We start from the raw sequence: 25,900 nt of genomic DNA, 5'->3' as shown, positions 1-25,900 counted from the left end.
TCTGCCCAGTGTTCTTCTACGAGGTTTTGTAAACAAAAAACCCACCCAGTTCTAGATTTGCAAACTGTTAACTTGTCTACCCATAAAAAGCTGTGTTATCAGCTATGAAAAATTACCTAGTTGCAATTTACGACGACTAGTGACAGGTGACAGGAATTCGCAGGAAGCCTATCGGCAGGAATTGGTTCTGACTACAGGGGGCGGGGCGAAAAGAAAAACCACAACTTCTTGAAAAGGTAAAATAGCTTAAAGCATTTAATATCTAAACAAATCAATCTGTTAATAGTAGTAGTCACAAAATATGCTTAATATAGAAACCCACATTTACGTCTTTAAGAAAAAGTGTAAATTGTACTTTACCTCAAAACATAAATTAACCCACTTAAAGAATCTGCAGAGGTCAAAATCATGGTGAATTTCAAACAACTTCAGAATAAAATAACCTTAAGTATTTAACACTGCTTTATATCTAAAAAATGCTTACAGCTTCTCATAAAAATAGTCTGAGGCAACTATTTTCTCTTTTATTCTTTAACAGACATGTTCAACATTATAGCCAACATTCTTAAAACCTTAAGCTTCACAGACTTTCAGACAAATACTATGGTCCCCTTTTCTTTGATGTGAAGGTTTATTCAGCTAGAAAAAAAAAAAAGCATGGTAGACAACTTAATACATTTTCACCAAATTCAAAGTAGTACAAAAATTTTAGAACTACAGAACTACACATCGTACCTAATGTGTCATTAAAAATAGAAGACAGTATTTTTTTCGGCAAATAAAACAGCATACTGGTATGCTGCTAACGCATAAACCTTTTAATGTATACTGTCATCCACAAATTATTTACAACTTCCACTGTGTGAAGAGAACTAGAATGTAAATTTTCTGCAAAACTGGAAAAAAGCAATACAAAATTTGTGAAAGCCTGTGTTTCATATTATACAAAAGTAAGCCAGTTTTTCTCTTCAAATACCAGATATTGTACACAGTGACATTTTGGACATTATTACAGTAATTCTTGAGGATGTTTTAATGCTGGAGGCAAGTTGACAGGCCTTGACTCTTCATCGAGGAGTACTAAGTCCTCGATTTCACTGCCTCTGTATTTCCTTTTACATATCTTTACCACCACCTTTTTCTTGAGAAATAACTTCAAGGCTTCTCTTGATGCAACTGCTTTTGCGTTTTCTTTGCTTTTTCCACAGCCAGTGCCCAAATACACAGACTTACATCTCAGTTCACAAACAATACTTTCTTGAGAGCTCTTGTTTTGAGGCAGATCTGCCAGTTCCTTTAGTGGGACGAAAACCACATCCAGCGTTGCTTTTAGAGCCTCGACAGCTGCGTTCAGGAGCTCTCCGTGATTCACGCTGGGACTAAAGCCACCAACGGCCACCAACTTCCATGCCACCGTTTTGTACAGTCTATTGAAAAAAGGCTGCTTCTGTTTCACATCTTCATTGGTTAACTTGCAACAAGAGAATCTGACAGAACTCTCGCTCGCCTGCGCAGTACTTTTAGAAGGCAGCTGTGACGTGCTGCTCTGAGAGCTACTCTTAGAAGCCAGCTGGGACACACTTGCTATGGAAGTGCTTTTGGAAACCAAAGAGCCGCTGGTCTGGGAGCTGTTCTTGGAAGCTAACAGTGATGCAGCTACCTGCGAAGTGCTTTTGGAAGTCAGCATCGTGTTTGCTGAGGTGGTGCTCTTGGGGGTTAGTAAAGATGTGCCTGATGAGGAACTGTTTTTAGAAACTGATGATGAAACACTTGCCTCTGAACTAGCTTTGGAAGTTAACCCGCTTGAAGCTGTCTCTGAACTAGGTTTAGAAGACAACAGTGGCAACTCTATTTCTGAGCTTCCTGAGGAGCCCAACAAGGGCACCTCAATCTCTGAGGTGCTCTGAGAGGCTGAGACTGCAGAGCCTTCCAAAGCACTCTTTTTCGGGGATCCACTTTGCTGTCTGGAATCAGCGGACTGGGTCACATGACTATTCACACTGGATTTCAACAACGAAGAAACCAATGACGCTGAACCATGTTTATCTGGAGCTTCTGGTTCAGAAGCTTTTCCACACCCTACCGCTGTTACCTGAGAGGGAATGCTGCTGCTTTGGCTGGAAACAGAGCGCTCTCCATCACTTGTGGAGCTATTCTGACTCAGGGTGCCAGAGCTCCGAGCTGAGTTCCCACTACTCTCTGACTTGGTAGTTGATCCCGAACATGCTGAACTACTTTCCTGCTGAGCTGAGGCACGCTCTGTTTTGGCAGGAATTTTCACATGATCTTTTTGCTCAACTGCAGAACTGTTTTTTCCTTCTATGGCTCGTTTTTTTGTTGGCTCTTCTACCCCTTCTGAAAAAAACGAAAACAAGTATGTGACTAAGCCTACCTCATACATATCAGCTGAAGATTTACAAGACAGATATTCATATTAAAATAAAGGCACAAGATGAAAACATTTCAAGATTTGTAAATCCTTTAAAAAGTGTGGAATAACTTCATTAATTTCTTAAAACAGCGCTGAATAACACCAATAATCTTTTCATTAAAAAAATTTTTTAGTTATATTTTTTCTGTTTTTTGGCCGCCCCACAGGGCATGTGGGTCTTAGTTCCCTGACTAGGGCTCCAACCCGTGCCCCCTGCAGTGGAAGCGCGGTGTCTTAATCACTGGACCGCCAGGGAAGTCCCCTCAATAATTTCTAATATTAAAAAATCAACAGCATAGACAACATTTCACACTTCAAAATCTCACAGAGGTCAAAGGAAACTATCAAATTCAAAGCCTAAAACACAGAGACACATAATTTAGGTTTAACATTCCAATTTGATTAATAACATTATATAAATTCTAACTTGTTAAAAACTTAGTAATAACGATAATTCCTAATAACATCAAATTTAAGTTCTAAACTCCTATGTATGTTCACATCTATGATCTGCTAACCATTGCTACTCGATATCCCTCTTTTCTTCACCTTGGCAACCAGTTCGTCTCTTGTTGTATGGATTGGAGCATCTGTCACTTTGATGCCTTCAGCCATACTAAGTATTTTATCCATAACTTTTTGAGGGTACCTGAAAAAAGGAAGGGAAAGACACTTTAGGAAGTGTTTTTGCTAAGCTGCCACCTCTGGGGTACGAAAACAGGCCACAGGAACTGCATTTCCTGGTTGTAATCAAGAAACGGAATCAACCGCCAGGAACATTCTGTTTCCTGGAACGCCGTAAACAAACGCCCGGGGTCTGGGAGGCGGGATCCCTTCTTACAAACCTAATTTAGATTCAGTGCCCCTCTCCCCCAAGAGCGTTGTGAGCTCATCGCCAACAAACAACTCCACCGCCAGCTCCCCACCCAACGGGGGCACCTCCAGACTGGTAACCATGGCAGAGACGCCCTTCTCGCCCTTAGAGGGCAGCCTGTCCCGCGGATTCCCGCGCTTCCACCACTTCCCCTTCCGCCGAAAGCTCCAGACAAAACCGCGAGAGCAGCTCAGGGACGCCGGCTCACTCACCGGCACCCGAGGAAGACGTGGTTGGCCCAGGCCATGGAAAAGGAAATGAGCTGCTGCAGCTGCCGACTGCGGGTCCCGCTCTCGGCGTCGGCGGCCTCCTCCGGGTGAGCGGAGGCAGCGCCGCCGGCGGGGGCCAGGTCCCCGGCGTTGCGGAGCAGGAACTCGCGGCGGTGGCGCCAGTGTTTGTCGGTCTCGCCGTCGGAGCGCAGCGTCTCCACCCAGGCGGCCACCCGCGGGTTCTGGCTCAGGTACTCCGACACCTCCTGCGCCATGTTGGGCCTGCGGGTCGCGGAAGTCGCGATCGGACGCTGCGCCGAGGCTAGGAGTTGCGGGGCGAGCGGCCCTGTCACTGCGGCCTGCACCGGCGGCCCACCACAGAACGCCCCTCGAGAAGCGCAAACACCAAACAACAGCGCCGGGAGCAGCTGAACCGCCCACTTCCGCCCGCCGCCGGCTCCTTCCCTTTTATAACCTCGCTGCCGCCGAGCGCCCGCGCGTCCTTCCGGTGCGAGCCGGCTCTCCCAGGACGCTTTGCGGCGCCCGAGCCGCCGCGGCGCTGCGGCCCCTGCGGCGGGGGTAGGGGAGGCGGGGCGAAATGAAGGGTTCGCGCGCCTGCCGTTCCGCCAGGGAGGGCCGCTAGTGGGTTCGCCCCGGGCGCCCTCGGCTTCAGCGCCGGCCCCAGCGTTCCGACTGGGCTTTGTGACGCCACGCGCTGCCGCGCCGGGCCCGCTGCTCCGGGGGTTGGCGGAGGACCGCGGGCTCCGGGGCGGCCGGGTGGGGCAGGCCGAGTCCTCGCATGCCGCGCGCGTCCCCGCGGACTCGAGCCGCCATCCGGCCGCGAGGTCTGGGCGCCTCGGCCCGAGGACGCTGGTTTCGAGCGGGGCCAAAGTAGACAAAGCTCGCCTCCATTTTTTCTGATTATGCAGAAAATCGAATGTAGACAAGCGAGGCATTCTGAGGTCGTCCAGTCTCGGGGCATTTAGGAATGTGCAGGTGTATATTAGCTTAAAAGTATTATACTAATAATAAAGGTAAATGATAACGTTTAATCCAGTTCGATGTTGCCTTGTGGAGCCCAGTCTTTGAAACTACTCCTGACCCCGCAGACTTGGGTTTGGTTTCCGCAGTTCAACCCGGGCAGTACTGCTTTCTCTAGGGTGGATATTTGGTCAGTAACATAAACGCTGCGCCAGTACCTTCGGTCTCCGTCGTATTTCCTTAAATTAACAAACTGCAACCCCTAGCTGGACGGATACCCAGGAGGCGGCTTGGAAAAGTGCATTTATCTCCACGCCCCTAAACTTCCCCTCTTAGAGCTATATTTTTCTTTGCATTTTTTCCATTTTAGAATGTCCAGACTTAAAGCATAGCTGCTGGCTTGCTTTTTGTTATGTTTCCAATATTAGGTATTTGGGTATTTTATGATTAATAAAATTTAATAATAAAATAAGTGATACTTATAATTTATCATTCTTGTCACTTATATAAGTGACAAGAATGATAAACTACGAAATAAAAAGAAATTTTCCTCTCACTAAATGTGGATTGTGATTTTAAAATAAATCAGAATAATCAAACAAGGTAAAAAAGGAATGGTCACTTAGATGGGATTAACAAAAAGCCAGGTAATTTATATACATGCTGGAACAAGCAAAATTCAACTATTGTGTGAAAATAGTAGAGCCCATTTTCCTGTCGTGCCCAATGAAAGTGCATAAAAACAGGCACAGAAATTTTTTAAGCTTACGATTTTGCTTCTAGTTTTGCTCTTCTTTCCTCTTTTCCCCCGAAACTTTAGAGGGGTGAAAAGAAGTGGAAACCTGGCACTTTATTTTTTAACATATTTATTGAAGTATAATTGCTTTACAATGTTGTGTTAGTTTCTGCTGTATAACAAAGTGAATCAGCTATATGTATACAAACATCCCCATATTTCCTCCCTCTTGCGTCTCCCTCCCACCCTCCCTATCCCACCCCTCTAAGTGGTCACAAAGCACCGAACTGATCTCCCTGTGCTGGTGGCTGCTTCCCACTAGCTATTTTACATTTGGTAGTGTATACATGTCCATGCCACTCTCTCACTTCGTCCCAGCTTACCCTTCCCCGTCCCCGTGTCCTCAAGTCCATTCTCTACATCTGTGTCTTTATTCCCGTCCTGCCCCTAGGTTTTTCAGAACCTTTTTTTTTAGATTCCATATATATGTGTTAGCATATGGTATTCGTTTTTCTCTTTCTGACTTACTTCACTCTGTAGGACAGACTCTAGGTCCATCCACCTCACTACAAATAACTCAATTTCATTCCTTTTTATGGCTGAGTAATATTCCATTGTATATATGTACCACATCTTCTTTATTCATTCATCTGTCGATGGACCCTTAGGTTGCTTCCATGTCCTAAACCTGGCATTTTAAAAGACTGGAGAAACTTCATGGTTTTTCCTTTCATGAATTCTTTGGCGAGAGAAGGGGGAGGTCGCAAGTAAAAGAATCTAAGATTACGTACCTAGATGATATTTGTACATTTTAATCCAAGAATTTTCTCACTGTTTTTCTTTTTGCCCTGTAGCCTTCCACCCATGGGCTTCACTGCCTTGAAGGGGGTGCAAATAGAGCCTGGATTTCAAAATTAATTGTTAAAGTTATAATAAAAGCATTACGGTCTGAAAGCTGGAGTATTTGTTATTTGCAAAAGCCAGCTGCTTTACTGAAAAGATGCATGTCTTTTTTTTTTTTTCTTTTCTTTCTTAAAAGGTTGACTTTGCATATGAAGATTCGGGGAATAGACCACGGACCACAAAGTTAAGAATGATAGCATATATTCTACTAGAAAAAAAAAAAAAGCCTTCTCACCATATGCAGACAAATTCTCAGACTGGAGGGAGGGAGAATTCAGAGAGAAAAGGTGAGAAGGGAACCTGTGAAAACCAATGAGGGTGGGGCTGAGCGGGGAGGAGGACGTGTTGGCTCTGCCTGGACCTTTGGGAGAAGACAGCCCACTAGTGCCCAGCGTGGGTTGGCCTTTATAAGAGAAGAAATGAACTTAGAGAAGGCCTTTTATAGCTCTAGTAATTAACTATACAACTCCCTCCTCCTCCCCCAACACACACACACACACCCCTTGTCTCTCACAGACCTTAGAGGGATCCAAAAAGTTCCACAAGGAGAGAGAAAGAGAGGAATGCTGAAGTGCCCCAGCCACCATGGTCCCTACTTACCTGCAGGATTTGTGCCATTTTGTTTTTACATTAAGCCTTAACATTAATAAATGTTAATAAATGTGTTTGCTGCTGTGAGAATTAAATAGGATTGTGAAGTTACATCTTTCATGGGGGTTAGTGTCTAACAATCAGCATATAAAATGAAAGTCAGATAAGATATGATAACACTCTACCTTCTTTTCCTGTGGCAAGCAGTAGGCTCAATTTTAGAAAGACCCCTTGGGCATCTACTGATGTGAAGAAGTAGGGAACCATGGGCTTTCTGTACAGGTTCACAAATGCTAGGTTGATTAATTTCAGTTGCAAGCGACAAACAAATTATGATTTTAGATGGCTTCTGCTTAAAAATAAAAAAGAAAGGGAATTTATTGGCTATATTACTGATAATCCAGGGAGTAGACTTTGGGGATCCAGGTACTCAAACAATATAATCAGGAATCCTGTTTCTCTGCATCTCTAGACTTTGCTTTCTCTGCGTTCGCCTCAATCTCAGATAAGCTCTTCTTACATAATGGCAAGATGGTTCCAGCAGCCCATAGCATATACATACTCCATATCTCAGCAACTGCTTTGAAAAGGGAGCTTATCTTTCCTGATAGTTTCTGTCATTGTCCTGAGGTTCTGTTGGGAATCCATTGGTTCTGTAGATAAACAGTGTAGCCAGGAATATGAAATATTCTGATTGTACAGGTCTGAGTCATGCGTCCCCCCTAAGAATAATAAAACACCTGAGCAGGGTCAATATCATGTAAGAGAAATAACAAAATCAGTAAATAAAGAATTTACACTCAAAAAAGTGGGAGTCACAGCCATATGCACAGTAAGATCGCCAAATGCCAGAAAAGATTTTAAAGAAAGGATGATAGTAATGAGTTTCAAATGGCACAAGATAATTCTCCTGTGGGAAGCCCTCTTATCAGAGGACTTCCTTTCCTCCACATCTTAGGCAACGTGATAAAGTCTTTTTATAACAATTACTATATTTCCTAACAGAATATTATATAGATCCTTCCTGAAAACAATTCCATCTTTTTAGTTATGTTCCTCCAAATACCAATAAGATGAAGTTATTATTATCTGTACTTTCCCATCCTTTTGTGAAAGTTTCGCTTATGCTTAGCCCTAGATTTAAATCTAGGAATGAGATACAGGTAGAGCTCAGACAAGAGTTGGTACTTGAAGAAGCACAGTTCAAGTTCCCATAAAATAATAAACTTGATCCTCACTCTTCAGAATCATGGACAGTTCGCACTGGAAGGGGACCTTAAGACTGTGTTTATTTTATAGGTGAGGCAACTGAGGGTCAGAGTGGTTCAGTGATTGGCCAAGGTCAAACAGCTGGCTAATGGGAAAGCAAGAATGAGAAACCAAGGAAAATAGTCTGTTGACTTGTGGTCGAGGACGCTGTCCTGTGTCACATATTGCTCCTTGGTGAAGTGTAATAAATTTTGATTAACTCACAAGGTGTAGTGGCTGCAAAAGAAAGAGGAACTGAACCAACCCTTGTTCAGTCCAGGCACTAAGATACGACAGCAGTAATCCACTTAATTATTGGGCAATTTGAAAACTAGAACAGGAAACGTGTGTTTCATTGTGCCCAGGGCTCCAATGCATGAATGTGTGATTGCCTTGAAACTGTGGGCAGGAGAGGAAGTAGAAAGTTACATTCCTGGAGGGATTGAGGGAGCCAAAGGAGAGGACAGAACATCGCCTAACTTAGTGGTTAAGAACAACCGTTTGGGAGTCAGAGATTCCTGGGGTTGAATTCCGGCTCCATTATATATCACCACTGCGGCCATGGGCAAATTGTTTAACCTCTGCAAGTCTTTTTTTTTTTAAGATTTTCTTGATGTGGACCTTTTTTTTTTTTTTAAGTCTTTATTGAATTTGTTACAATACTGCTTCTGTTTTATGTTTTGTTTTTTTGGCCCTGAGGCATGTGGGAATTTAGCTCCCCAACCAGGGATTGAACCCACACCCCCTGCAGTGGAAGGCGAAGTCTTAACCACTGGATGCCAGGGAAGTCCCTGTTTTCTTAATTTTAAAACAGGAATAGGGCTTCCCTGGTGGTGCAGTGGTTGAGAGTCCGCTTGCCGATGCAGGGGACACGGGTTCGTGCCCCGGTCCGGGAAGATCCCACATGCCGCGGAGCGGTTGGGCCCGTGAGCCATGGCCGCTGAGCCTGCGCATCCGGAGCCTGTGCTCCGCACCGGGAGAGGCCACAACAGTGAGAGGCCCGTGTACCGCAAAATAAAATAAAATCAGATTATAATGTGGCTGGGATAATACTGACACAGAAATAATTGCTTTTTGACAGGTGGTCCCACAGGTTTGTGATTAGACCTAAAAATTCCAGGCCAGCAAGCCGTGCCTAGGAGCCCTCCTCCCTGGACCTCCGTGAAGAATGACCTGCTTCTCTGAGATTCCACCTTCCCTGAAGCTTAGAGAGGCGCACAGCAAAGGGAACTGAGAAAGGAGTAGAGGTGAAAGTAGGTAAATGCGGTGTCCCGGAAGCCAAGGGAAGACAACGTTCAAGGAAGACAGAAAGAACTGGGTCTGATGCTGCTGGTGGGTCAAGGAGAATGAGGCCTGAGCACTGACCATTGGGTTTAACAGTCGGGAGGTCACTGATTATCCTGAGCAGACCCGATGAATGTATGAACATAACCGAATGCAGACAGGCAGAGGAAAGGGGCAGATCACATGGTACCACGTCCCTGGCTGCTGTCCTAGACTTGTCAATCACAGCATTCCCCGTGCTCACTATTCTCTTCCCAAACACAGCTCTACCTATGCAGACCCAGGCTAGTCCTCGCACATGGTGGTCTTATTCAGCACCGTATGATAGGCTAACCATTGGCCTGGGAGGGGAGCCTGACACAGGAGGCCCTGCCAATGCCCATCACATCCCCTTTCTGAAATATGCGAGGTAGGCTGCTATCAGTAGAATCTGAAGCTGAGAGACTGCACAGGGGGAGGTTGTGAGGTAGGAAGGCCACGCTGGACCGCTAGTGGGCTGAAGTTTCAAAACAGGCGGAACACGTGATCATGGAGCTGAATTTATGGCATAGAAAACGGCATGCAGATCAGAGTGCAGGGGCTGCCTGGTAGCAGGAGAAGAAGGGAGAAGCCCCCCAAGCAGAAGCAGAGATGGGGAATGTGGCTGTGTCACGTCTCGGTGGGCACTAGAGTCAGACCCCCAAAACACCGCCCTGTTCCAAACCTCCCACCAGCCGGGTGCCTCCCCGGAGCCCCGCCCTCCCATCTCCTCGAGGCTCTTCCCCCATCACTGTGAAGGTCTGCACGTGAAGCCCCCTACCTGAGCTCACTTGAGCGCAATGAAGTAAACCAGCAACACAGTGGGCACTATTTTACTAAGTCAGAGTGTGATCTCAGCAAGATGTGCTCAGAGGGTCCTGAATTAAAGCCAAAGAACAGAAACAAAATAGGAAATGGGATTGATAGACCAGACATCGGGATGTATTCAGAGCGTGGTAACAACACAGGGGTCTTTCCAGGAGTCTAACAGGAAAAGGGTGGGTGTCTCACTGACTTTTGCCTTCCTGGGCTTGACCGAGCCCGTGATGAAGTGAGGACGATGTGAGGAAGGCCAGACTTTCGTAGTGATGGAAGTTTTTTTGTGTTGGAGAGACCGAGGTAGGCAGCGTCCTTAAACTGGGAGCACCGGGTGAGCTAGTCCCTTGCATTCCTGAGGCTCAGTAGCTGGGTCATACGCATCTGCTAAAGATATCCCAAGGTCACTAGACCTTTGACTGAAGTAGTTATTTTTGTTGAGTTCAGTGGTCCAATTTGTCTTTTGCACATCGAATGTACAAAATTCAAAATTTGTTATGGTTCTGGGCACAGGGGTCAACTATGAGCTAGACCATTAAGGGATCAGGAAATCTCCCAACTAAACCATCTTGGGAAGGCTCTCCGGGATCTCCGCTTTAGGGCACCAGGGAAGAAGTTTCCAGAACTATTCCTGAACCATGGACACGAAAAAAGTATTCATCAGAGTCTAGATGATTTCAATCAGATTAACTGTAGCCTCTTGATTTTCATTTTATAGACTGAGTTTTAGACTTATTACAATGATATTTATTGAGCAACTACTTTGTGCCAGGCTCCATCTCAGTGCGGGAATGCCACGTGAGTCAACAGTAACGCTATTCCTGTCGTGAGGGGGGCTGATAACTTGGCCCTTCACAGTACAATCGGAGGTGCTAGCATGCTCTGCAGTAAAAACGGCCCCAAATTATTCTGGCTTACAGCCTATTAACTTTACCACTTCCTTAGTACAATGAGAATTTTACTGCCAATTTACCTAGCAGGTTAAACGAATATTTGTGAGGTTCACAGAGGCTGATGGCGAAATTCCTAGATGTGTCTTGTCAGTGCTGGATCTTTTCCTAGTCAACTGTGGTCTCTCAGTAGTTACCAAAAATACTTAGCATTTTCCTCTTTCATGGAAGCCATGGGAACCATGATTCTCACAAAGGAGACCTTTCAGAAGGGTGGGGACTGCTGGGGGGAGAGGGAGGGGAGAGGAGAGGAAGTGGGGGGAGACAGAGATGGGCAGAGAGATGCCTGATGAGTCCACCGCCATCCTCCACAGTGCGTGGCAGGAGGCTGGAGGGGACGGGAGACGTGCCTCAACCCGCCGTGGCTCCGTGGAGAAAGGCACGCGTGAGGGCGGAAAGTTGCGCGGTCTCCGAGTTCCCGCCACTGCCTGCGCATCAGGCTGCGGTGCAGCTATTTTGTGACCTGGCACTTTCGGGAATTGACATTTCCCTGCACGCGGTGTTACCCGAAACAGAAAGACCTCTTCAGAGAGTTTCTTTTCAGAATGTGTCCGCTGAATATCTGTGACCTCTTTTGGCTCCCCCCGCCTCCCAACGCAGGTGAGACACCTAAGGATGTAACTGAACTGCCCCCCGTAGAGAAGCCAGCAGGGAGCCACGCCGAGCCGGAGCCCGGGAGCGCCTCTGGGTCCTGACCTGAGTCAGTTCTCTTCCACTTGAGCAAAAAAGAAAGTCTGCAGGGAGGGCTTCCCAGGAGCAGTCACTTAAACACCACTCTGTTTGAACTGATTTATCTCTCTATGGACTGAAAAAATAGAAACGCACAAATAGATACCCTCTGCTCCCCAGGGCCCATATCCAGACCAGCAGGGCTCCTATGTGGATAAAACAAAAGAAATGCGTGAATGAGCCACACCCAAAGCAATCCTACAGTGTTAGCGACAATAATTATGTGGTCCCAAATCCAGCCTCTAGCATCAAGGACAGTCATTACCATCGCGTTGCTGTTCCCCCTGTTGTTTTCTTCCCCCCTTTGCCACCCCAGTTTTTGGGTCTCTTGCCCCAGGTTGGAGATTGTGGGAGATATTTCTTTAGAGGCAGAGGACAGAATTTGAAGTCTTTGGAAGGGAGGAGGTGGAAGGTGGCAGAGTGACAAGAGACTTGGGGAAATTCCCCCTGGGCTGGCAATGGAATAGAGATTTGAGTGGATTCTGTGAGTAATAGAGCTGCAAGCAACTGCCCCATCACCCCCACCCCAACCCCCTTGGGGAAGAGGAAGGAACTCAGAGTACTTGGCTGTGAGGTCTAGGGGAGGGGAAAAAAACCAAAAACCCTTTTCCCCTACCCTCTTAGATTCAGTGACTCAGGCCCGTGAATTAAGCTGACAAAAGATAGGTTAACAGGAGAAAATGCATACAGCTGAAACACTATTTCCAATTTTATGTGTCCAAGGCTTCACAGAAAAGAAGTAAAAAAACCCAAAGAAGTGGTTAGATTTGGGGGCTTATATACCATTTTAACAAAGGGAGATAAATTGTGAGGTGACTAGACAAAAGAAAGGGATTTGGGCTTTGAGGGATAATAAGTTGTGGGAAGGTGAACTAGGAAAGAAATGGAAGATAAGGGTTTTTTTAGTAAGCTTGATATGCACACTCATCATGGTGCTGGCCCTCTGTGTCCTGTGATGAAGGTTGCTCTCCTCACCCTGGTACAGGAGAGGGGGGACATTTATGCCACCATCACAAAGGGAAATCTACACCCTGCTTTTGGGCAGTTAAGAGGAGGGCAAAGGACTCTTCCTGTATTTGTTGATTCTCAACTTCCTTCTGCTCAAAATAGTGTCATATTTTGGGGTGGCATATTCTGAACCCTTCAGAGGAGTCCCTAAGGAGGCCAGACCCTACATTCAGAGGGGTGAATGACGACGGTCTTTAGGGACCAGGCTGGCTTGGGCACAAAGTGTATCTTGGCAGTGACCCCCTGATGGACAAGGGCTGGAGGCCCAACTTTGGTTTTTTGGACACTACAGATAACGCCAGCGGTTCTCGTGTGACCCTAGAGGTGGGAGGAGACCCAAACGTGACTGAGATTGAATTTCTCATCACACAGGCAAGTTGACTTAATATGACTTAGAAACTTCAAAATGTGGCATTTTTTAAATTTTTGCTACTTGTTTTAGAGTAAAATTCATAACCATTAGCTATATATTATCTCATTAAAACTCACAATAATCCTACCAAGTTGGTATTACTGTCATCACCATTTTGCAGGGGACATCAAGCCTTAAAGGGGTAAATAACTCAATTACTCACAGCTATTCCGGTGGTGCTGGGAACCACCTGGAAGGGACTGCCCCCCTCCATCCTACTTTGCATAACAATTGGTTATGGACTTTTCAGTTTTGAATTTGGCTAAACCTTTATTTTGAAGTGGTTTCTCCTGAATTCCTTTATGAGAAATTGAATTCATTTCATAGCACTCACTGTATAGATCCACTTGGTCACCCCCAGCTAGAAGGCAAGGTGCCTTGGTGGAGAACAGGGACGCTGTTTCCCCTGCAGGAGGGCACAGAAAGACACTCAAGTGTCACCCACTACACGCCCCCAAACCCACTTGCTGTCAACCACGTAGGGAAGGGAAATTCTGGCTCAATGTTATTAAAAAACAAAACCTTAAAGAAAAAAAGAAAAGTCAAAGAAACATCTATAAGAGAGTTCTTTGTAACAGTTTGGTAATCCGAACAGAAAAACCTTTGATAAGATCTCTGGGAGAGCGAAAGTAATTCTCCTCTCTCACTCTCTGAGTACGGATGGCGAAACAAAATGACCGATTCCACCAGCATCAATGAGGCCCTAATCCTGGAGGAAGGAAGTGGGGTCCGGTTTCCACTGCTGCTATAAAAAAAATCAGGGCTTTGTTTCTCAGAATTGCTTTTCCAGTAGTTGTGACACACGGCGGTTTTCTTTGGCAGGAAAAACGCCTTCGGAAAGGGCTGTTTTAGCCCGAGCCGCGCTGAGCTCGCGGGATGTTCCTCCCTGAGGCCACTGGGTGGCGCTCGAGGAGACGGGATGGCGGGTCCGAAGTGGGCAACATGCAGAGGTGACTCCGAAGAAGAGTGAGGCCAACCCTCCTCCCAAAGCCATTTTCAGTGTGGACAGTCGCGGTTTTCTCCCTCTTCTATAAAGAAGGAATAAAAGCATACTTAGAAATTATGTTTTTACTTGGAAAATGCTATTTTTATTGGTCTGTAAAAGACCATCGGCGTCAGAGCGTGCAAACGCAACGTCAAGGCCGGCGCCGGACTCCACCCTTCCAGCTCCTGGCCCGCAGCCCCTCCTGTACGGAAAGAGCCGAGTGGGCTCGTGCACGCCCTTCCCCCTTGGTTAGGCCCTCGGGCCCCAGCATCTCCGCGTTGCTCCCGGCACCGCCGATGGGCTTCCCCTACATTTTGAGTTCTGGTACCACCCCCTTGCACCTCCCCAGGGAGCAGCCAGGCCTTAGCAGTCAACTCTTACCCTGGTCTGCTCTCTTGAATAAACTTGCTTAGCAATTTCCCTCTTCAAAACCAAACCACGCTAGAAACAAGGGGTCCCTATCGGCCCTCCACTGCCCCTTTAGCTACATATTGCCCATTGCTTGCTTCCCCTTCTCAACAAGCGGGATGGATTTGGCTGTGAGCACGGCCTCGACTTCCTCCCTCCTATTTACTCAAATCCGCCCTGATTTAGTTTATGTTTAGTTTTTGTTTGATACTGATCACCCCTATCTCCTTCTCCCCTTGGGTCCCCCCTTGGCTCCTGAGACTTACCTCCCTTGGGCTTCCTCCCAGGCTCCGCCCTCCCAGGCCCCACCCCTCCTAGACCTGCCCCCCCCAATCCGCCCCCCCTTTCTGGGATCTACTTGCACGTAGCACTCTGCAGACCTGTGGAAGGGAGTCCACAAAAGGCCCCACTGCAGCAGGGGGTAAAGACTTGGGCCTGCTGGACAAGGTGACGAGTTTTTTTGTTTTTTAATTTATTTTATTTATTTTTGTCTGCGTTGGGTCTTCTTTGCTGCACGAAGGCTTTCTCTAGTTGTGGCGAGTGGGACCTACTCTTGGTTACGGTGCACAGGCTTCTCATTGCGGTGGCTTCTCTCGTTGCGGAGCACGGGCTCTAGGTGCGCGGGCTTCAGTAGCTGTGGCTCGCGGACTCAGTAGTTGTGGCTTGCGGGCTTAGTTGCTCCGCGTCATATGGGATCTTCCCAGACCAGGGCTTGAACCCGTGTCCCCTGCATTGGCAGGCGGATTCTTAACCACTGCACCACCAGGGAAGCCCAGGTGATGAGTTCTTGATCCGCATTTATTTTTACCGTTAGAAGGACCTTTGCTAAGGATCTTGAGTAATGGGTAGGTTCCCAAGCTCAGAGGATACATGTGTCCCCTACATGCCGCGGGGCTTGTAGGGGAGAGAGGGTTGGAAAGTGTGTGAAGGGTGTTCAGTGCTGGGCTAGCAGTTGGGACCCCATTTCACAGACCCCTAATCCTCGTGTGAGAGGCAGACCCGGGGGCCACTTGGGGAGGGCTTGGGGAGGGTCAGCATCCCTCCCTGGGCTCCCCCAAGGAAGGCTGGAACCCTGGAGCTCCAGTTATTTACTGCTGTCTGAAAAACTGATGCGGCAGATCAGGTCTGCAATTTGGACAGGAATGAGGGCATGGGAGAAGCCTCATCTCGGCTACACGAGGTATCAGCTGGGGCACGTCAGGGGGCTGAGGATCCACTTACAAGATGGCTTTCGCACATAGCTGGAGAGTTGGCGTTGGCTGTTGGTTGAGAGCTTGGGGGCTTGGTTCCTGTCCCCACGGGCCTCTCTACCATCGGCTTGGCCTTTCTCAACCAGTCTGCTGGCTGGTTCCCAGGAGACAAGTGGAAGTTACCAGTTTCTTAAGGCCTGGGCCCCAAACTGACACAGTGATTATCTTGCATCCACTGTATTCTATTGGTTAAATCGTTGCCAGGCTCAGGTTCGAGAGTAGAGGACAGAGATGCCACCTAGTGATAGGAGTATCAGAGAACTGGGGGCCACGTTTTCAAACTGCCACACGTAGGATCCTGCCTTTACCCCTCTCTCCTTCTCCGTCCTTTTAGGTTGGGACTGGGTGGGGACAGTCAGTAAAGTGAAGCCCAGAAAGTTATGGCATGGACCACGCCTTTCTCCACCCCGGCCTTAGGGCTGCTTCCCTCAGTGGTGGTCAAGCTTGCAGATGAAAGAAAGGCCGTGGTAATTTAATGTGTCCCTTCCAGGAGGGTGAAAAGGAGGGGAGGGGAGGAAGAAGTTTCAGGGAGCTTCAAGCAAGCTGGGGCTTCCATCTGGGGCAAGAGGAATTATTTGAGTGAAGGGAAGAGAGGTGAACACAACAGCAGAAGCATTTCTCAGTGTTTCCGAGAGGCCTTGCCCGATGGCCTGCTTTCAAAGTACAGAGCAGAGTTCCTGCTGTTATTGTGATGGTTATAGTGGGTTATTGTCATTAGAATGAGTTTAAGCTTCTTTTCCGTGTTCTTTCAAGGTGCTTCAAAAGTAATAGAAATTAAGAGTCCTGAGGCCCAGCCAGCTCAGGCATTTTCCTTTGAGGTTGGGGATGAGGAAGCCAGGCGTCATGCCAATGAAGCTGGACACCTGTGCTGCAGGCGATCAGCTGAAGCCGCTAATTAACCTCACAAACGCTGCCAAGCAGCTATGGGGGTGATGACCGGCTCCCTCCAGACCCAGCCCAATCTTGAGCCCCTGACCTTGAGCGACACTGTACCGCCCATGGCTGTTCTACAAAGGGGAGAATGATGGCAGGCAGCGGACTGGCTCCCTGCAATCATGAAGGTAACGAAAGACATAAATATACGAAGCACCAAGGCTTGCAGGGTGAGCGTGGCTCAGTGCCGAGAACCGCAGGGGCCTTTTGACACCAAGTGGGCACGTTTTCCTGATATAATTGTCTTCCTTTTGCAAGCATTGAATTAATTTCTCTTACGCACATACGCCCTTCTGCCTCTATCTGCACTCCATAAATAGTTGCTATTAATTGCCATGTCTTGCTTTTTATTATATGCTCATCGAGACCAGAAATTTCACATCCTCTGGGCTGCGAAAAGTCCTGGGTGGATTTACTATAATGCCACGCTACTGAGAAGCCCTCAGGAAATATTATCACTATTTATGAAAGTGGCAACTACTTTAATTGAGATGTGAACAACGAAAAAGGGCTAAATGCCCTTGGCTCTTCACCTCTGTTGCATTGGGAGAGACTGATTTTTTTTTAAGATTTTTTTTTTAATTTATTTATTTTGGTTGCGCCAGGTCTTAGTTGCAGCATATGGACTTCTCAGTTGCGGCATGTGGTCTTTTCAGTTGCAGCATGCATGTGGGATCTAGTTCCCCAACCAGGGATCGAACCTGGGCCCCCTGCGTTAGGAACGCAGAGTCTTATCCACTAGACCACCGGGAAAGTCCCGGGAGAGACTGATTAACACAGGCTTCCAGCTAACTCCTTCCCTCTCCGGCATCTAAAACTCGGGTGCATTTAGGTCACTGAGCAGCTGTGTGGGTGGGTGAGAGGCTTTCTTGGGCTTAAGCCAGAGAGCCCAGCTATTTGCAGCAGAACTAGATTTTTTTTTTTTTTTTTTTTTTTGTTTTTTTTGCGGTACGCGGGCCTCTCACCGCTGCGGCCTCTCCCGTTGCGGAGCACAGGCTCCGGACGCGCAGGCTCAGCGGCCACGGCTCATGGTCCCAGCCGCTCCGCGGCATGTGGGATCCTCCTGGACCGGGGCACGAACCCGCGTCCCCTGCAACAGCAGGCGGACTCTCAACCACTGCGCCACCAGGGAAGCCCAGAACTAGATTTTAAGATATGGAAAACTTGGTAAATATGCCAAGCAGGAGACAAGGAACCAGGCCAGGTCAGGTCAGGCCCCAAAATGGAGCCGCCAAAGAGGCTGGGAGGTCACGAGGGGGTGTGTGTGCAGCCAACACCAGAGGCTGGGGGTTCCTTTGAGCAAGCGGAGGGCTTGGGGTAGCACTGGGGCCGGTGTGCTGTGTCCCTTCCCCGGCTTCCATTTCTTGAAGCTCCATTTCCAGCTGAACATGTGATCGCTATCTTGCTGAGTTCAGGCAAGATAAAATCTGGGAGGGGCTGCCAGGATCCACATTTCCATCATTCTCAGGAAGTCAGAAGCAGGAGTTCTCACTCCTTGCCGTGGGTAAGTTGTGACTGGGTCTCCCAGGATGATCCCTGGGGTATGTTGGGTGTAATACCATGCTCAGTCATTGCTATACAGAAGCTTGAGAAAAAAGTGCAAGGTAGGACTGAAGCTTTATAGAGAATTATGCCACTGTGAGTTTTAAAACAAGCAAAAGAAAGTCATGACTGTCGCAAGCAGTCACACTGCACAGAACTGCAAAGTTGCGTTTCTGCTGCTACCTAGGTGACTTGGGTTCATTTGCATATTGTACTTTCATTTTGCTCAACTTTCATACATGGGCCAATAACATTTGCCAATGACTTAGACTCTCCTCAGACCAGGTGAAGTGAAATCCAGTTTGTTCTGAAGAAAAAGTGGAGGGAGCGGAGGATTGCGTTTAACTACCAGGTTTACTTAAAACACAATCCCCTCCCATTCAATTTATTTTCTGCGAGGTCAAATGGCAATTCCTTTCCAATTAGCCGGGAGTATCACATGACATGTGATAGACATGTAGACATGATAGACATGATAGACATGATAGACATGTATGTCTACTTTTCCTTTCCCAGGTGACCAGGATTTGGATCAGTAGATGTTGGCTGTTCTCTTTCCCAGAGCTGGAGTGACAAGGACCCAAGGCCGGATATCTACAGTGATTTTAATGACTTTGCTAGAGGTCACTTTGGGGGAAAAGTTTCAAAGACAGTCCACTAGCAGTGAAAGACAACACTCACGTTCTGTGTGATGCCCTGGGCGCATGAATATGTGAGCGTGTGTAACGTGAGAATTCTTGGGAAGTGATACGTCAAGGCAAGCTTGTCACCACGGTGGAGAGTGAGGGTACCCACCCTACATCCCCGTCCCTCTTCTCTGACCCCTTAAGCCAGTGCCTCCTCTAGCTCTCCTGGGAGTGTCATCTAGGTGAGTGAAATAATAGGAAGATTGCTCACATATTTTTAGAAAAAGGAAAATGCATAATGTCTTTAATTCCGTTTATATTTCTAGTGGGATCACAGGCCATCCCAGACTAAGGTTTTTCTAATGAATTAAATAGACTTGGTTTTGAGTCTTGGCTCTGCAACTTCTTAATTATGAGATCTTGGGAAATTTGTAGAAACTCTCAGATTTTCATTTATAAAATGAGGGTATTCACACCTCCCTCATGGGGCTGGGTGAATGGGACAGGGTGCACAAAAACACCCAGCACAGGGTCTCGACACCTAGCAGAGACTCGGGATCGGCAGGGAGGGAGAGTCTTCTTCTCTCCCCGCACAGCCTGTCCTGGAGGTGCTGCTGTCACCGGGCAGCACGGGGACACGTGGGAACGAAGGCGACGAGCACCGTGTGCCAACCGTGGGAAGTCCTTCTCGGAAACTAACAGCAAAGAGCTGCAGCGTGGATGGGGACTCTGGAGAGAATGGGTTTTCTGTTGCTTCAGAGATCACAGAACCTGCGGGTGCCAAGGGCAGCGTGGCTGGGCGAGGCAGCCCCGAGTAACAGGCTGATCAGGAGACAGGTCACAGAGCAAATGAAGGAAGTGGGAGGAAGTGTCCTTCAATAACCCATGTGACACAGTGTACCGCGATATTATACCTCATGATCTGCTCCTTTCCCCAAGTGTCCCCACACCCCTGCGTTACATGTGGAGACTGTTTATTCGCAGCTGAATTGCCGGTGCTTGGCCCACTGCCTGTCACTTAACTGTAGGTGCTCAGTAATGACTGATGACTGATTAACTGAGAGAATGATACCCCTAGCCTCCTGACGACCCAAATTTGCATTTTCCCTGCCTCTGAGACAACGTGGGCATTTCATAGGGTGCAAAGTTCCCGGTCTATTTTTCTGAGCTACTGCCTGCAGTCCTCTTAGAATTCACTCAAGGTACTCCTCTGTAGCAGCAGAATAAGAGCAGAGGATCCACGGAGAAGCTTTGATGCAACAAAATGGTTTTCTGTGTGCCGTTCACTGTGAAAATCAAGAATGGTTTTCATAAGAAATGAAGAATGACCAAAACATTTACAGAATCTCAAAAAAACATGAACAAAAGCCAGCTTCTCTGTCATCTTAGGCGTGTGGCACATACTTCACCAATGGATGTCCTCATACAAGCCTTTCCTTTTGTCTTTTTAATTAATTAATTAATTAATTAATTTTTGGCTGTGTTGGATCTTCGCTGCTGCGCACGGGCTTTCTCTAGTTGCAGCGAGCGGGGGCTACTCTTCGTTGCGGTGTGCGGGCTTCTCATTGCGTTGGCTTTTCTTGTTGTGGAGCACTGGCTCTAGGCACGTGGGCTTCAGTAGTTGTGGCACGTGGGCTCAGTAGTTGTGGCTCGCGGGCTTAGTTGCTCCGCAGCATGTGGGATCTTCCCAGAGCAGGACTTGAACCCGTGTCCCCTGCATTGGCAGGCGGATTCTCAACCGCTGCGCCACCAGGGAAGCCCCTCATCCGTATTTTTGATGAGTCTGAGCAAAAAAGAATCAAGGTTCTTTGTTGGTAAACAGGTAGCAATTAAACCATGTTCTTAGAACCATGGCTCAAAGAAACTCAGTACGTCCACCAGCAGAATTACAAAATAAAGGTGAAAGGAGGGACTTCCCTGGTGGCACAGTGGTTAACAATCCGCCTGCCGATGCCGGGGACATGAGTTCGAGCCCTGGTCCGGGAAGATCCCACATGCCACAGAGCAACTAAACCCGTGTACCACAACTACTGAGGCCGCGCTCTAGAGCCCGCGAGCCTCAACTTTGAGCCCGGGCGCCTAGAGCCCGTGCTCCGCAACAAGAGAAGCCACTGCAATGAGAAGCCCGCGCACCGCAACAAAGAGTAGCCCCCGCTCGCCGAAACTGGAGAAAGCCCGCGCGCAGCAACAAAGACCCAACAGAGCTAAAAATAAATAAATAAAATAATTAATTAAAAATAAACAAAAACAAAAAAGGGGTGAAACCATAGCGTTATCTGTAAAAAGATGCTACTGGAATACAGGACTATTGCAACCAGTTATCTTTTAAGTGATTGCCCAACTCATTTTAAAATCATTCTTTATGATAGAACATTTATGCCTTAAGGAATAATTAAACAGGCAAGTGCCAATTTTTGAAAAATAAGTTTACCCCAAATAGCTTATTTGTGAGCCCACGCCGTGGGTCCCTCCCTTGAACGGTGGTCTTCTGTTGTCCACGACAGACAGGCAGCGGCGTCTCACAGAAGTGTATATTGGGGGCCTGAGGAGCTTCCTAGGAAGGAAGTCAGCCTGGGTTACAGCTGGGGAACTGGTGAATGGACGCAACTCTATCTGCAAAAGCTGGGGAGCTTCCTGGAAAGAGACTCATTCAAGGGGAAGAAGTTGCCCAAGAAGAGGCTCTGAATGGCTTGGGCGGGAGGGTCCGGGGGAGCTGTTCCCCTAACCTGTTCCGGGCCCAGTCTACTTCACACTCGCACGTCTAGAGACAGAGAGAATAAAATGGAATGATCTATTGTAACACACTCCATAAAATCCTGGGGCTGAAACAGCAGTGCTTTGAGACTCCCTCCCTCTGGCACAGTTTACTCTCCCATAGGCTGGGAACAATGAGAACTCAGGACATCAGTGACCTCACCAGCAGGGAACAGCTGTACCCTGGGGGTGAGAAGATGAGGCATGGTGCCTGATGACACAGTGTCAGCCCCAGCAGGAAGTGCTAGAGCGGGTGGGGCACTGGCGGCCTGGAGAAGGACACAGGGGGCACTCCCTGAGCATGCCAGGAAGTTCTTGGGAGGGGCCACAGCGAGGTGGCCTTCTTGTGCTAGCAGGTAGAAGCAAGAGCCTTTGCAAATTGGTGATTACTCTTAATACTACCTCTTCCAAACATGGTGAGACCTAGGAAAACTTGGGTTCCATCATGCATTTGGTAATCATCTTATATTCTAAAATCATACTATAGACAGTGGTTAGATTTTTAAATACGGAAGAAAATAAGGAGGGAGGGAGGGAGGAAGCCCAATTTCTCCATTATAAACTATACATTGGCTAAACACTATACATTTGCTATTGAAAAAAGAGTAGAACTCTTTTTGTTTTTAAACCCATAAAATACATTTAAACATACCGAGTGTTAAGCAAACAGATAACTGGCCTCTGGTGCTTTTCCACTGTCAGCCGAACTGTTCACCTTAATCCACGTGCTTACTTAGGGCTCAGAACTCAGCATGTACTTAGGGCTCTGTCCATTACTTAATCCCTGAAATACACTGTTAACATCCTACATGGGGTGGTTGGGACAGGAATGAAGAGTCCCAACACCAGCTGAGGAGGGGCATGATGGGTAGGCAGGCAGAGAAGAACTAGCATCTATTGGACATCTTTTTTTGGTTTCTTCTCTAACTAAATGTTCATAAGATCTTATTATTTTTTTTTTCAGAAGAAAGCATCGGCATCTATTTTTTTTTTTTTTTTTTTTTTTTTTTTGCGGTACGCGGGCCTCTCACTGTTGTGGCCTCTCCCGTTGCGGAGCACAGGCTCCGGATGCGCAGGCTCAGTGACCATGGCTCACGGGCCCAGCCGCTCCGCGGCACATGGGATCTTCCCGGACCGGGGCACGAACCCGTGTCCCCTACATCGGCAGGCGGACTCTCAACCACTGCGCCACCAGGGAAGCCCTCTCTGGCTGTGTTTTTCTTTCCAATTCTTTGTGGGCTTTTTAGCTCCATCTCCCCAGTGGTCTCCATTCCATCATTTGTCCTCCATTAGTTCTTTTATTGGGTCTATCTTATTTCTGAAATGTTCACTGCTAAAGTGTCTCGCAGTTCTTAAAATCCCCAAAGCATTCCTACCTCGTAATCCTTCTCCCGTCCTGTTCCATCTTCATGAGGCACCAGGAGCATCTTTCCTGCAAGACCTTGCTTGGAGCTGACGGTGGACCCGAGAACTCCAGAAGCCTGATTAGTTTTCTTTTTACAGAACCAATCCATTTACCTAGACGACTTCACATTTCAATTCTCAACATCTAAGTATCGCCAGCACTTTTAAAGTAGAAGAATTCTTTGTCAGAGATAGGCTTTGCTTTTTGTCCTAGAGACATTTGCCAGAGGATATCAGTTTTTTAAGGGAAATATAAACAACCATCTAGTAAGGAAGAAAATCCCACATCTCACAGATTTCACTCACTTCTATTTTCTTCTTATTCATGCCCAGCTCATGTGAAGGGCTTGTTCAACCCATCTGATTATGGGAAAATGCCAGTTATCGAAAGGGTAAACATTCCCTAAATCTTCAATAATATCTAAAAAGTGTGTGATTTTATTGTACTCCTGACACATTTTGATGGTTTCATGGGTTAATGGATCTTCTTATGGAATCATTGAGCAAAAGCTTTAAATAAAAACATCAAAGCCTTTATTTTATTCTTCCTCAGTCACAGGACAGACCAACCCTGCAGCTCACTTCCTTATTAGAATACTAGAACCGTCGAATTTCTGCCCACACACTGACCGGGCTTTCCTGTGGGGTAAGGAGTCCTCTTTCTAGCCCTGAACTGAATGCTATTCATTCTTCCACTGTTCACTCACTATAGTGCTTCTGTAGTATTCTGATTCTGTTGAGAGAATCCAAAATTGGCAAATGCTTTGATTTACAAACCTTGATTTACAAACACAAAGGGTAAACATTTTCTAACCCTTCAGTAATTTTCCATAATGTTCCAAAGCATGCAACTTTATTCTACACGTTTTGATGGTTTCATGAGTTAACGGATCTCCTGACTGAACGATGGAATTATTAAGCCTTGCATAAATAGTAGAAGACCCTCTTCAGAGGTGTTAGATAAAGTAGAAGTTTGGCAACAGTCTGGTGAAGTGGGGCTCTATAGACCACCGGCCTGGAAAATCCAGTTTTCAATTCAGTTTCTCCTTGGTCCTGTCCTAGGCTGGTTAATAGAAGCTGAAGCAGGTTGAGGATTGAAGCAACTTGGATTATGGCGGCTGTAAGATTTAACTTGTGAAGTATAAGTATACTTAACGTGATCTGATATCTGTGTTTGTTCCCGGAAGGTTGTGTGTGAGTTCAATTTTGGTCACTGCATAATTTTCTCATTTCCTTACACTATAAATTCTGGAATGCTTTACCTTGGTACCTAATTACCTTTAAAAGGTAGTTATTTCCCACATTTCTCTTCCTGTTTTTCTGCTCACAGGCTTCTGATAAGTAGCCGTGACCCTCTTAATGAATGCGGCCATTGGAAGCTGCACTGCTAATAAGACAATGCTCTTTATAAGCCTTTAATTTATCTCTTTTAAACAAAATTTCTCATGTTGGAGTTTCTTTAAGCAGATCACATATGCTGATTAGCCTGGGCAAATCTGAGTGCTGTATAGGCACTAGGAGGTGCTGACTTCGGGGTTGTCCTCTGTCTGGTTATTTATTGCTGTGTAACCAACCGTCCCAAAACTCAGTGGCTTGAAACAACAATATATTTTTCTCTCACAGGGTTCAGTGGCTTGGCTGGGTTCGACTGTGTGATTCTCCCTTGCGGTCTCTCGTGCAGCTTGCCATCAGATGCTGGCTGGGGCTGGAGTCACTCGAAGGCACTTGGCTGGACGTCCAAGGTTTCTCTGGTCACATGTGGTGTGTAGGCTGGGATGACTGCAGAGCTGGGGGTTGGCTGGGTGCCTCTCTCTCTCCAGCCTCTCTCCAGGAGCGTGGGACTCCTCACAACCTAGCGATCTCAGGGTGGTAGACCTTCTTTCAGGCCGTGGCTTCCCTGAGAGCATGCCGTCCAACGAGTATGGTAGATAGTGCGAGGTTCCTCTGACCTGGCCTCGGAACTCAGTGCCACTGAGGCTGCATTCTGTTGTCTACATGGAAGTCACAGGGCCAAACCAGATTCAAGGGGACAGGACTATACACAGGCATGGACGTCAGGCGTTGTAGCCCATCAGAGATCCATCTTTGGAGTTTAGCTACTGTGTTTAATGTATCTCAAATTTATAAAGTGGGTTAGAGTTAAAGCTACCTATTTTGGTTGTATTCCTGGGAACACTTTAATAATAATAATAATAATAATAATATCTGCCATTCATGGAGCAATTGCACTATCACCTACTGGAGACAGAGTTGGACAAAAACAAAAAATTCCTGCTCTCACAGAACTAGTGGGGGAGAAAGGCAATAAAGTAAATAAGAAAATATATAGGATATCAGACGGTGCTAAACTCTACGGAGGAAACGTAAGCAGGAAGAGGCTTAGGAAATGAACGTGGAAGCAACGCTAAGTAGGCTCTTAGAGGAGGCTGCCCTGACGAGGGGACATTGAAGCAGACATCCGAAGGAGGGGAGGGCCCTTGTGGGGCAAAAGCTTTCTAGTAAGGGGGCCCTTTGGCTGGGGCTCAGTCAGGGGGTTAGGAGACAGGGTCAGAGTGGAGGGAGGGGTGTGGGGGGCTGTGAGGGTTACATAGGCCTTTTACTTACACGAGGCTTTTACTCTGAGTGTGAATGGAAGGCTCTGCTGTGGTGCTCTCCGCTGGAAGGGAGCGCAGGCCCAGCGGGAGACAGGCAGGGGGCTACCGCGCAACCCAGGCAATGGGGGCCTGGACCTGGGTGTTGGCTGCAGAAGTGCTAGGTAGTGAGGTATCATATTAGGTACATTTGGAGACAGAGACAACTCTTCCGAGA

General features: G+C 47.2%; 1 protein-coding gene across 2 annotated transcripts; it reads right to left on the bottom strand.

The window, feature by feature from the left end:
• Positions 1 to 283: 283 nt before the first annotated feature.
• CDKN2AIP (CDKN2A interacting protein) lies at positions 284 to 3,947 on the bottom strand. 2 transcript variants are annotated; one of them, XM_082863760.1, is made up of 3 exons: positions 3,518 to 3,947; positions 2,950 to 3,080; positions 284 to 2,355 (listed from the first exon to the last, which is right to left on the bottom strand). In XM_082863760.1, exons 1-3 carry the CDS (start codon positions 3,787 to 3,789, stop codon positions 1,010 to 1,012), a joined length of 1,749 nt encoding a protein of 582 aa, XP_082719886.1. In that variant the 5' UTR covers positions 3,790 to 3,947; the 3' UTR covers positions 284 to 1,009. The 2 variants fall into 2 exon arrangements, with proteins under 2 accessions (XP_082719886.1, XP_082719887.1); XM_082863761.1 differs by having other exon boundaries at positions 2,245 to 2,355; positions 2,981 to 3,080.
• Between the last annotated feature and the right edge of the window lie 21,953 nt (positions 3,948 to 25,900).

The sequence above is a fragment of the Leucopleurus acutus genome, assembly GCF_964270905.1.
Source record: "Leucopleurus acutus genome assembly, chromosome: 21".
NCBI classification, from domain to species: domain Eukaryota; kingdom Metazoa; phylum Chordata; class Mammalia; order Artiodactyla; family Delphinidae; genus Leucopleurus; species Leucopleurus acutus.
This window is presented reverse-complemented; position numbering and strand designations above follow the sequence as displayed.

What these genes read in the sequence shown, in the direction of transcription:
- CDKN2AIP (XM_082863760.1), bottom strand. Translation starts at nt 3,789, where the DNA reads ATGGCGCAGGAGGTGTCGGAGTACCTGAGCCAGAACCCGCGGGTGGCC. An exon ending in CACGTCTTCCTCGGGTGCCG is followed by an intron (nt 3,081 to 3,517) that starts GTGAGTGAGCCG and finishes TCCTTTTTTCAG; the next exon opens with GTACCCTCAAAAAGTTATGG. An exon ending in AGGGATATCGAGTAGCAATG is followed by an intron (nt 2,356 to 2,949) that starts GTTAGCAGATCA and finishes CGTTTTTTTCAG; the next exon opens with AAGGGGTAGAAGAGCCAACA.